Source organism: Amblyomma maculatum, chromosome 3 (assembly GCF_055883805.1).
Source record: "Amblyomma maculatum isolate TAMU_Amacu chromosome 3, ASM5588380v1, whole genome shotgun sequence".
NCBI classification, from domain to species: domain Eukaryota; kingdom Metazoa; phylum Arthropoda; class Arachnida; order Ixodida; family Ixodidae; genus Amblyomma; species Amblyomma maculatum.
The window spans coordinates 33,061,381-33,074,274 of NC_139346.1; the positions used below are offsets into that span (position 1 = coordinate 33,061,381).

The following is a 12,894-nucleotide window of genomic DNA, read 5'->3' on the forward strand; positions in this document are numbered from 1 at the left end:
ATGTTTGCATGGAAACCATTAACATCTTACAAAAAAACAATGCACTTACTCCACTCCAATTATTAATGGGCAAGTTTGCATCTATGCTACTACACTGCACTTATCACAAAACCACAAGCCCCATCTGCTTTGGCCAATCACTTGATGAAACTAACGGAGACAGATGTCGCACACCACAGACTGGTCGTCTCGCAACATATCTCTGCATATGTTGCATTTCAATTTCATGCCTTTCCACTTAGCTTCAACTGTTGCCAGCATTACTAGTCACCCATCTTTTCTTAAATTCCTTTTTACGCTGTTGGGATCAGCATGATTGTTAACGATGGTCTCTGGAATTTTCGATGCTATCATTTTCACATCTTCCTCATCTGGAAGAATGAAGGAAATGACAAGCTTTGAGTAGAAAAAAAAATTAGGGAGACTCCTAATCTCCACCTGTAAGGGTATGGTGTGCCAGCGTTAATGGTTCTTGTCTGCAGATCCCACTGTGGATTCCCGTTAATTTACATGCCCTTTGCTACAAACATAATTACTAATTCCTTAATTCATGTCTCTGTTATCTCAGATATACTCATTAGCATACGGTCGTAGGCTGCCCTGTTAGGTGATAGACAACCTGGCACAGACCTCTGTAAGCCTCAACCTTTCTTAATTGGAGCTGAAACGTCCCAGAACGTATTTCAAATATAACTTTGTAAGCTTGACTTAACACCTCCTGCCATGTCGTGTGGCCTCGTGACATTTAGCTCGTGGCACTTTTGGCTTGTGCACAGGGGTCATCTGTTAAATACTGGTTAACATGCATGAAAAATACATTTTCACACAAACTGGTGGCAAATGGTCAAGTGGTGCACTGCAGATTCTGAAATGTATACCTATATGCATGCAAGGATCGCATCATCACATAACATGATCAAGAGTTCTATCAGTACCTGTAGTTACATAGCATTTCAATGCCCATTAAAGGACCACCTCAGACAATGGTTGTTGTTACCACAAGACCTGTTCTAACAGCGTACTGACACCATTCCACTGAGCGATGGACATGTATATGCATACCCTAGACAGCTCATGATTGTGGATCTCATTTATTTCTATGACTTCCAAGGAATTCCTGTCGTCAGAAACCCTACACTTTATGAAATCGGGACAGTTGTCTTGAAAGGTGATGAAAAGAAATAACCAGGTTACCTTGACGCAATGCTAAATGACAGAGGTTGAATATGCTGCATGAAGATACCAAGAAGCTTGTACAAAGAAATGTGAGTGAAATGGCAGGATTTTTGAAACATTGAAATAAACTATTAACTATACTTGTCAAACCTGTCATTAAGGAATGGAAATCATGCAGTAATCAAAAACACAACATGGAGGCCATTTTAGGTCATCTTCACAAAACACATACCCACACCTCACACACAGCTTCATACTTGTGAAAGAGGACAAACCAATATGCAAGGAGTGTGGAGATGAACTAACAATAAACCATATTTTACACGTGCGCCAGAGTCGAGAAAATAAGAGGAAACATTTTGTACAATTTTGCAACAGATCCCTTTCCATCCCAGCATGATCCTAGGAAATAAATAAGAGAATAAGTGTCCTGTTTAAGTTGTTGCGCATTTCTCTTATATACTATGCAGAACCAACTAGCCCGACAACACGCTCTTCTCGACTGTAATCCTAGGAGAGACGTGCAAATTTCCTGCACTTTTGGTTTCTTAAAATGTTCCTAAACAAGCTACATCCTAAAGAACATTTTAGTCTTTACACACAAATAAATACATTAAACCTTGTTCTTGGTGCATGGCAGCATTAGTCGCTTATGCACCATAAAAATCAACACAATGCTGTAAGGTATACCTTGGTTAGCTGTGTTATATGAGACAAGCTTTCGGTCTGGTGTGGTCCTTATTCACGTGAAAGCGCTGTCATGAGGGTCTATGTCCCAGCGATCGGAAAGTGACCTATTCCAATAATTTTACAAACTGAAGGCGATTCTACAGATTTCTAAAGACTGGAGTGCTCAACTGTTTTATCAACGTCCGCCTGCTTTGACAGCCTGAAGTGAAACTGTTGAAGAGAATACATTTTTGAACATTTAACGCGTTTCTGAAGGCGTTGCTTTCAATTACGGGGCCCACAAAAAGCAGCTGAATGTCAAACGCCGCCTAGGTAGGCTTTCTAGCAAGACAGCGGTGTAGCGTGGAAAATAGCTCCGCCGGTCCATCGCTGGCGCCGCTGACTTGACAGGCGAACTGTTCAAACTTACAGCTACTGACCACACCTGAAACACTGAATTGCGCATGATCAAGGCAGAATTTCTCTAACACTGAGCACTGGTAGCTATCGATTTCGCGCCCAATATTGTGAAAATCTGTCCTCTCCGATCATTGATACGTCCATCGGTTGAACATTTATGCGCCTCGGGGTAGGCCAGCCGTTGGAACATGGATGTGTGGTTGTAGCAACGATCACTTGCATGGCGCACTCTGCAAAAGTCCAAGAGTCAGCTTCTGCAACGAAATGTGCAGCGCACATTTTCTACCGCGTACCCAAGTCCGGCGATGCATGCATATCGATCCCGATCGTTTCAAAGCTGCGCGGCCCGTTCAGTCGGGTCATGCTAACCTCGAGCATGCGGGGGTTTAAACTACATGTACGCAAAATTCGACAAGAAAAAGATGCAGGCTAAGCACTTTAGTATAGTCTTCCCCTAAATACCAAAGAACATTGCTGTTCACAGGGAATTCGGATCATTCGCGCTTCCGGCTTTCCGGTTGTGCACTCTTGCGGTGCGGTGCAGTAGGTCTTCGCCTCGACGAGTCGATGTGCAGCTCGCCGCAGTAGCAGCGCAGGCCTCTAGTAAATTCGGCATGTCTTCTGCCACGGCTCTGAGGTAGAATTTAAACGAAGAATTTAGCTAGAAACATCCTGTTTCCTCGGTCTGCATGTGAGGAACGAGCATAATGCCATTTCACATACATACTTTGGACTGCCGAATGTTCTGCACGGCGAGGTGTGTGTGTGTTGTGCCGGCGCTAGATCTTCGGAGGTCGATGCGGGACCTAAGACAGCGTAAATGCTAGGAGTAGCTCGCTTACATTACGGGCAGATCGAGGTAATAGTTTAGTGCGAAGCGAAAGCTGCTCGTGAATGTGCGTATCTCGATGCCAGCTGGTGGAGCTGGTGCAGTACGTAGCATCGCCTGCAGCTATGTGCGTGACAGCGATGCTTGCCGTACACAACCCAAAGTGAAGACCGTGATCTATGTTAGAACGGATGCACTCTTCGTAGCACCTCATCGAGAGTCGCGGCTAGCTGATATCATAGAGGATAAGATTCATTCACGCGTAGCAAGCGGAATGTGGCCGCGTTCGACGTGCGTATATAGCCATGAGCCTGTATATCGACGTCCGCCGTATCTTTACGAGAATCGAATGGATACGTCGGACGTACCTTTAGACACTTCGTTGATAGAAACGTGCTTTCGCACCGCTTTTCTGGGGCGCGAATTCGGAAGGGCATGGGGGATGTCGGATACAATTAGGCCGATTACTGCCAAGCACCTTTCCCCAGCCGATCAGGCAAAGCAAAGAAGAACGCAAAATACGAGGTTCAAAGCGAGAGCCGCGGGCACGAGCCGACATGCCTAGGCCTAACCTCCGGAGGAAAAGGTCAAATAAAGGTAGCCCGACGCAAATGCTCCTCGCCATGCCTCGTAGATAACATTCGAGCGTGCAATCGCGCCCAACAGTCGGCGCAGGAGTTGCCGCACTCGATTCCCCGGTCATTCGTGCACTTTTCAGCACAACCGCTTCACGGTGGCAGAAATAAATCGGCACAACCGTGCTGGCGCGGACAAGCGCACCGCAGCACATGTGAGCTGCGCTGCCCAATGCGCTCGGGGTTACACCTCGGAGACGAAGAAGCATCAAGCGAAAAGACGCTCACCTGAGGAGCCGTCGCATCCGGTGGAGACGCACAAGTCTACTCCGTTCACTGCTGCTTCCTGTAGTGCCGGACCAGCCAGCAATTTCGCCGAATGCTCATTTTCCAGAGTACCAACGAGAGTCATATCGTCTGCAATGAACCGCTCGCACGTGGAAAGCCTCGCAGACGGAGCCGCCGGGCATGTCGACACTAGCGCCACTCGTAAATGCCACCGATTTCCTTTTTCTTTTAAAGAGAGGAAAATAACAGTAAAACAACTTTTTTTCTCCCTCTCTCGATATTGAAGTTGTCCGTCACAGCACTTCAGAGTCTCATATTTACGCATACTTTTTAGCGATGTAGCCTCCTTCGGTCAATGAATAGCAGACGACCGGTGATGCGCATACGATTTTTGCCGTTTCTGCGTCGTTCGTTTGAACAGGTTACTCAAAATGCTCGGCGTGTGTGGGGCGTACAATACACGTTACTTACAGAGAACATTCCTGTAGCGTGGACTCTAGGTTGAGTAAACTGTGCATTTTACCACCTATCGCTGGTTGCACATCCCAGTGTCTACCTATCAATAACCACGCGCAGTCAGAGCATAATGAATTACATTTATTCCACAATGCTTCATAAATATATTAAAATCACTGAGGACCGGACGTCTACAACATAAGTTCAGGGAGGCTCTACAGAACCAGTGTGACAGCTGGTACAAGCTGCAAAAGCATGCTGAGCGCGCGCAACGTAACAAATGCACATTACGATCGATGTCTCTGAAAGCCGCGCAACTCGTTGCAATTTACGTCTAAATGATCGGCCGCTGCTGACATTCCAAACTTGGAGTGGATTGGGCGAACATGCGCACACTATTTACATTGTAAATGCTCGATATACACGACGGCGATATTCAATGAGTGTCACCAAAACTTAGCAAAGCTTTACGCCTGGCTAGTTGGTCTTGCAGTCTTGCATCATCTTGCGCCGCCCCTTCTGTATTTTGTTAGCGCACCTCTACGTTGTGATGCTAATATGAATTCCCTCTTCCCCATCCTCGTAGTTTTTTTTTTTTTTTTTTTCGCGCTCTGGAATGTCTAGCGCGCGGCAACACTTGCAGTTTCACTTCACACGAAAAGCGCACGCACGGCAGCAGCTGGTTATCCGCCGCCGCAGTCTGTTGCATCACATGCGTGAGCACAAGTGCTTGTTGCGCGCGCGCCTCCGTAAACAGACGCCCGTCCCCACCTCCATCGCGGCGCGGGTAGTCAGGGCAGCAATAAATTAGGCAAAAGGAGTCCATCGGGCTGCTAGCCAGCGACTTCGGAAGGCGGCGTCGTGCCGTCCGTCTGGGTGGCGAGGCTGAGACGCTGCGGCGGAGGCGGGTCGAGACCGACCACTTCTTCGTGCCTCTCGGCCGGATGGTGCGGGTCACCGTTCTCGAAGCTGCGCTTGAAGGCGCTCTCGTGATTTGCGAAGCAGGTGGGGTCCGAGAGCTGCCGCAGCGGCAGCAATGGCAAGGGGCCGCTGTTGCCGCTGTCCACTGGAGAAGCGGCTGTAGTACCGCTAGCTGCGACGGCAGAAGTCGGCGCCGGAAAAGGCGGGTGCGGCGCGCCTAGTCGCTCCTCCGCCGGCCGCTCCAGCTTGACCTGTACGGGCGGTTTGGGCGCTCCGTAGAAGGCCGTGTACGTGTTCACGGTAGTTTCGTCGTCGCCCGACGTGGTGCGCGGCCGGCCCGAACGAGGCCGCACGTTCAGGTGGCCCTCGCTTTCCCACCGCTGCACCCAGAGGTTGACGGCCGTCCACGACAAGTGGAGTCGGCGCGCGATCTCGCTCTTGTTCTTGACGCCCGCTTCCCAGAGCTCGATGATCTGCCACTTTACCACATCGCCGGTTTCACGGCGACCCCTGGGCTTGCCCCGAGGCATGCCTCCGCACTGTGTTTTCTTTTCAACTCCTAAACATCGCTTGCATCGCGCCCAGCCAATTTTAGGCTTAGCGAGCGCTCGACGGGGAAGCCGACGACTCAGGGTGTGGATCGTAGGACCGTAGCAAGCCAAAACCATATCGAAACCAACAAGCATTGCTAAATGTGTTATATAAAAAACAATTGTTACTTATTTATTCAAAATTATGTGGTTTGTAGCTGCTTTGTGAGATGAATTGACACGAGGCTTAATTTCTCCTTTTTTGTCCTTACCAGCGTCACTCACTGGTGGCGCGACCGTCGTCAGTCTCCATGATGTCGTCTGTCATGTCCGTGGAACGAAGCGGTGTTGTATTTCTTTTCTACGTAAACACAACAATTTGATTGTGGATCGCAATCTCGGGGACGTTTAACTCTGTGCCATGGTGATTTGAACTGCCTACTACTGTTTTTGGTCAGCGCAAGAGGCCCCCAAAGCCACTGCCAAGCGGTGCCGTGATCCACGTCGCTCACGGTGAGGTGCGGCTGGCGAGCAAGGCGTCTGGAATTGAACGCTTGCCTGCTGTTCTTATTCGGGAAATGCACGCAGCGACTAACCAGCCGGTGTTCCGATACGGAAGGAGCCTGCCGCTGCTATTTATGTGGCTAAACGCTTGCTCTTTCATGATGTCTAGTTCACTTTCGCGTATGCGGATAAGTGGGGGAGGGCTAAGGGGGAGAGGTGGCATGGGCGAATGTCAAAAACAAAACAAAAATAGCGTACTTGACCCGACGCGATTCTGTGTGATTTACGCGCGATGCACTTTACGCTGAGCAGATGGTGACATCGTGTGCCACCTGCGCGCCGCAGTTTCGATTACTGCTTGGCGATGTAAAAGTGTTCTTGCCGAAAGGAATGTTTTCATTCTGACATGCGTCATGTACTGAGCGAAGTGAACGTGAATATTAATATGCGGTGTACGAGAAGCGATACGTATCTCATGAGCTTTTCTGACGAACGTGCAGTAACCGTGGTAGTATGAATTTTTCTCGCCCCAGGTAGTACAGCATGCAGGCTCTGGTGGCCACTAGAATTGTGCCCAGAGCAGCAAAGGCGCGAGCTGGCGTTGGCACTTCGGTCTCTGCAATTCCTGAAATAAAATGGGTGATGTGTGTAAATGCACGATAAACGTGCAAAGATTTAACCGAGAAGTGGCATATAAATTATAATGTTACGCTAATTTCATTCAAAAAGAGCGATTTAATGAAATAAAATGTTGCATTTAAATATTCTCACATAGCCCTTGGTGCTGTTGAAGAAAAAATCCTCCGGTTTAATGTACAAAGGCATGTAGTGAATTATGATATTACTGCGAGCAAAACTGTGTGCCTCCCAAGATTACCATTGGCTTTGGTGAGCAAAAGATTATTGTCATTCGAATATCTTGCGAGAATATATTATTTGGGAGGTGGGATAAAGGAAAGGTATCAACTGCAAATCATATCCGTGATCTAAGGATCACGGATATGATTAATGTCCAGTGTACGAGAAGCGATACGTCTCTCATGAGCTTTTCTGACGAACGTGCAGTAACCATGGTAGTATAATTTTTCTCGCCCCAGGTAGTACAGACCCGCTGCTGAGGGATGAATTAAGACTTCAGTATATAGTTTGAAGAGAGCGCGTGAAAAAAGGCTGAAGGAATTACTACTACATGAGCTTGATGCTCATCGGGTGGCCAAGGTAAATATTGCTGCATGAAGATATGCAGTAAGTTGCAGATATGCCTGCATGATGATATGCAGGCTTCTTACGTGCATTCAGTGTGCACATTAAACTTCTGATGTTCATCAAGTATATAAGATATCAACAAATCTGGTCCGTCTAGACAGTGTGATAATATGAGTAAAACGACATATATATAGGTTTTATGCTATGAGAATGAAAAAGCATAAAATTTATTTTCTTGTGACTCACTTATATGTGGTCAATTTGATGAGAGGCAATTTTCTTTAGTTCAGTTTTCATCTAGCAATTAATTTGTTTCTTAGACAAGTGTACACAAGTGTCGTCAGGATAAAGAATGTAGTGAGGTTTAGTATGTCAGCTTGGCAAATAGATAATGCATTTGTTAAAAAGCAATGCACCTAAATATGGAAGGTTTGCTTACTCTTTTCACTAGCTGAAAAAAAAAAAAAAAAAGAAGTTTGCAGATTTGACTATTTGTATTAGGTCAGTAGTCACCTGCATATGCCTTTATTGGGCTATCATTTTTTAAGATTGTAGCTTCGAAAGTGAAGTAGTAGTTGTGTCAAAAGCCTTTCTACTAAAATAGCACCTGCCAAGATTCCTTGTTCAGTGGAATGATCCAGAGCATCAATTTTCAGAAGTTATTCTCTCGTATGGGCTCTGTAGAATAGTTAGTGCAAGTATGTATGTAATGGTGGGAATCTTAAGGATATTTATATTTCTTTTAAAGTTTGCTACATGATGGTAGTACAGTTATGGGTTGAAAGTTTGGCATATCACTGTGACCTCCTTTTTTGAAATCTGCTACAACCTTTCTTATATTCAGAATTTCATTTGAAAACCACTGGTTCTAACCATTCTGTTTGTTAATTTAGAACACAAGACTGACCTTGTTCAAAAGGTTTACTCTTTTAGATGGATAAACTGGGTCTAAGTACAACCTTGTATTTTCCAGCCCTGAGACTAGTCATGCTCTTTTTTTTTTTTATGATGTGGGGTAGAGATTAAAATCACTTAAGCAACGTGTAGTGTTAGAATTAAATATAGCTTGCATTGGGTGGGCTTTTTTGAGCAAGCTTCTTAAATGCATTGGCATTAATATTCACAGAGACAGTTAACATTTCATTTGAGCAGGTTGACTCTCGTAAGTGTTCAGTTCAGAAAAGAGACATCACTCACTCTCAATATTTAGCATTATTTTCATTCTTCAGGTTCTCTGGCTTGTATCAGTTTTATTCCTCGCTTGAGCTAAGTAAGCCGTGAGTATATTGAAGAGATGTACTTTAACAGAGTTAACTGCTGGGCTAGTTGGTTTTCAGTCATTTCTGCCATTTTCAGCATGCAAAAGATCTTTCTAATAATGAACAGATGCATATTATCGGCCATTGTAAAGATTGCACTGATAGTACACCGTAGCTTCGTTGCTTGAGAATCCTAGGAAGAAGTAGGCAAAAAACTGCTCATGAAATTTTAGAGACTTTTTTGATCAGAAAAGCAGTTCATGATTGCGCAAGGGGCAGTTCTCTTGCCCTCTATGAAAGCAAGGTAAACTTACTTTCTTGTTTCTTGCGTTAAACTCTGCACGTGAATTTCTAGGATTATTGTACGATGGCACCTGTGCAGGTTTGCAAGCATATATATACTTTGACACTTTTCATTCGATAAGTGAATTGCGAGTCACCCTTGTTTCAGCCTGTGTGTTTCTTTCTTTTGTCTGGTGTGGTGTGTTTTGTGTAAATGTTGTTATTACAATGTCTCGGAAGGGTCCTGAAAATTGGATAATTTAGCATGCATTATTCAACTGGTCTTTTTGTCCTCAGCTGCAGCACCTCTAGCAGTTCAAAGTTGTATTTCAAAAATTGTTTCAAAGTAATTAAGCCAGCTTTGCACGTGAACTCTTATCAGAAAATGCCCCACTGCGGTGGTGCAGTGGTTAGGGGGCTTGACTGCCATGGCCAAGGATGCTGGATTGAATCCCGGTCGCAGAGGCCGCCTTTTAATGGAAGGAAAAAGCAAGACGCACGTGTGCTGTGCGATGTCAGTGCAGATTAAGTAACCTCTAGTGGTCGAAATTTCTGGAGCCCTCCACTACAGCATCTCTCATAGCCTTAGTAGCTTTAGAACGAAGCCCATAAACCAAACCATCTCTTCAGAAAATTGAACCCACTGCTCCTGGTTGTGGTGATTAGATTACAAAGCATTGTTTGAGGAACTTCCTTCATTTAATTGGAGCGGGTGTTAGCAGTGCAAAAAAGAAAAAAGGTTCAATTGTAATTGTTTATTTTTTAGCAGAGGAAAACTTTCGGGGAAACTGATTACATGCCTTTTGTGCACTGTAGTCTATTTGTATATGAGATCTTAGTTATTGACAGTGTGGATACATTGCAGCATTGTTGCTTATATATACTTGAGATTTGCAATATTGTTCTTGCTGGTCTTGATTTGACCGAAATAAAATTAATGTGCAATGAATGTTATTCATCTGCCTCACTGTTGAGAATTCAAGTTTGCTTTATGTCCAAATAACAAGGTCACCCTTAATTGTTTAGTTTAAAATAAACCATTATGATTATTGCATACCTTTTACCTGCAGTTATACACTGAAGTTAACTCAGACAGTAAATCAGCGCACAACTCTTCAGATAGTTTTTTCTGCATTTCAATTCGCAAAATAAAGCCACTTCCTCAGTGGTACAGTTGTTAGAAGGGAAATGTTAATGGTAAGAGAAGATGTGGTGGCATTAGTAAAGAAGATCATTTTGTTGAAAGGAGGAGTGTTTGCACCCCACTTACAACCCATTTAAGTTCATCTTAAGAATCACTTATGTGTTTCTTGTATGCACTGAAAAGGTTCTTAACCATTGAGCCACATAGCCATTGCAAACAACGTCTCCAAATAAACACAAAGCTGTAGACTTGTAATGCTGTATTCCAGAATGAAATTTCATCAGCTATGCTTTTCAGGTCAGGAGTGCTCTGCTAGTGCGTGGTTTCTCCCATTTTATTCCTTATCTTTCTTAAAGACTAAAGTAAGGCTTTCTGCCAATTATTGCATTCTTCTCAACCAGATTAAGACAACTACAATAATTTAAACAGCGCACATCATGATGTGATGACATGGCGCATAGGAAATGGTAAATGTAACTGAACATCAAGAAACTGATGAGGCCTTTAATATTCTTTCGGAAGGAATGGGATAGCGTTTGAGTCCTCAGCTGTGTCCCTTTCTTTGTTTGCCTCAGTTTCATTGCTGCAATCATGAGCACGTCACCACCCACCCGTGGGTGTTTATAGTTGGAGCCAAATTTTGGAGCAAAAGCTTCACTGCACCATATATCTCTCAAGGTCAACCTGCTCGAGCTTAATGACCGTGAAAAAAGTGGTGTGACCTTATTAAGTGTAGGTGTCCACCATTCTATGATTTCCACCCTAAAGTACACTGCACCTTCCTTTTGCGAGCCCGGCCGCTATGATGCAGTGGTTTAGATGCCGAACAACTGTACTGGAGTACCTGAGTTCGATCCCGACCATTGGCTGCTGTGCTATGCTCCTCTTTCCACTTTCTCTGTCACCTTCCCTTCCCTTATGACGGGGTTCAGGTGACCACTGAACAAGTGTGACAGATACTGCGTCTTTCCTTTTCTGTGACCCAATTAATATTATTATTATTATTATTATCATTATCATCATCATCCTTTTTTGCCAAAACTTAACAGAAAAATATTTAAAAAAAGAAAATTGTGGTTAAGGCGGTGTTACGGGGGCTATAGCGGCTACTCTCAAGAAGTAGCTTCGCATCCCCCTAATTCAAACCATGCTTAACCATGCTTCACACAGCCTTGCTCGATTCGCTAGTTTCAAGCCATGCTTAAACTCCCACCAATTGTTTTGTTTGGGCCAGGCTAAGGGGCCAGTTATGAATTTGATTCTTGCTAGTGGTATTGTGTGTTTGATCCCTCGTGGTCGTGTGAGCTCTAAACCATCATCACTGTCTCAGCCAGTGAGACAGTTTTATCGCCTATGTAGTAAATTTTTTGGTGCGACTTCTAAGATAGGACCCAAATTCTTTGTATGGGCGAAGACGGCCATTTTGTCATTTGACTCGTGCATGGTACTCTGTGATTGGCCCTTCCTAGTCATGTGGCCTCAATCGCATAATAACTGTCTTTACCAATTAAAGAATTCTGTCTCTTATGGCTGTAGGGTTTTGATGTGATGGGAACCCTGAAGCCATTGCATTAAAGAATGTCTTTTTGTCTATAAATTTCCCAAAAATAGAGCTGCAACTTTGCATGTTGCATCGATAACATATCACTCACCCCAGCTCATGAATATGAACACCTTGGCTGAATAATCAATAAACACCAGGCGTATGCTGGCATAGGAAGGTTGTTTTTCCTCAAAAGGCAGCCTGACAAGATGAAGTACATGCGGGAAATATGGGAGAATGGGGAGCACCCCATACAATGGAAATCAGCAGACGTCATCTTTATACCCAACCAGGGAAACCACTCAAGTTAGAAAATCTAAAACCCATTTCCCTCGCCTCGTGTCTGGGGAAGCTTTTGGAGAAAGTGGTCCAGACAAGACTTGCCAACTATATGGATGCAGAAGGATTATGGCCCCATGAAATGGTTGTCTTCCGAAGGCTCCTCGATACGCAAGACATGTTAAGACTCAAAAATGACATCATGGACAAGAGAAAAACCAAAGACACAAAGGTCGCCCTAGGCCTGTACTTAAGGCCTTTGATAATGTAAGGCACAGCGCAATCCTCAAGAACCTTGAAGAGCTAAACATTGTTGCAAGAGCCTTTGCTTACGTAAGCAGCTTTCTTATAGAGAGAAGGCTCAAGTTAAAATCCCTAGAGACAGAATCCCCAGTCATCACGACAGCAGGCAGGGGCTTACAAGTTTCGGTGCTTCCCCATCGCTCTTCATCATAGCAATTATTAACCTCCCGCCCCTGCTCAAAACAATACCAGGTATGAAGTTTAGCCTCTAGGCAGATGATATCATCATCTGTCTAAACACAGGCCCGGTCGCAAAAATACCGGAGAAGCTCCAGCGCACGGCTAAAATGATCACAGAGTACGCAAAAAATACAGGCTTCAAGTGTTCACCGCAAAAATCAAAGTTACTAATCTACACGAACAAAAAGGAGAAGCCAAGCTTCGAAATCACAGTGGATTGTAAAAAAGTATCCCAGGTTAATCAGATTAGGATCCCTGGACTCATCATCCAGGCAGACAGCAGAAATGGGTCCCTAATAGCCAAACTACAGAACTATGCTGCACTAGTAA

General features: G+C 44.7%; 3 protein-coding genes across 5 annotated transcripts in view; 1 reads left to right on the forward strand and 2 right to left on the reverse strand.

Annotated features, from left to right (window-relative positions):
- clu (clustered mitochondria protein homolog) overlaps nucleotides 1-4,137 on the reverse strand; it is a 120,287-nt gene extending 116,150 nt beyond the window's left edge. Inside the window, exon 1 of the mRNA XM_084597427.1 lies at nucleotides 3,958-4,137. Within this exon, the coding sequence (XP_084453553.1) occupies nucleotides 3,958-4,081 (124 nt within the window). The 5' untranslated portion in view covers nucleotides 4,082-4,137. The remainder of the gene's footprint in view (nucleotides 1-3,957) is intronic.
- A 275-nt stretch (nucleotides 4,138-4,412) lies between these two features.
- On the reverse strand, nucleotides 4,413-5,971 carry LOC146194475 (uncharacterized). Its single transcript, XM_084597432.1, has one exon. The coding sequence runs from the start codon at nucleotides 5,862-5,864 to the stop codon at nucleotides 5,247-5,249; it is 618 nt and encodes a 205-aa protein (XP_084453558.1). The 5' UTR covers nucleotides 5,865-5,971; the 3' UTR covers nucleotides 4,413-5,246.
- Nucleotides 5,972-6,100: 129 nt separating this feature from the next.
- LOC146194476 (uncharacterized) overlaps nucleotides 6,101-12,894 on the forward strand; it is a 51,826-nt gene continuing 45,032 nt past the window's right edge. The window contains exons 1-2 of one of the 3 annotated variants that reach the window (XM_084597430.1): nucleotides 6,101-6,377; nucleotides 7,466-7,586. The gene's annotated coding sequence lies outside the window, so the exon portion shown is untranslated. Of the gene's footprint in view, nucleotides 6,383-7,465; nucleotides 7,587-12,894 lie in introns of all 3 variants that reach the window. The other 2 variants (XM_084597429.1, XM_084597428.1) reach the window with 2 other exon arrangements.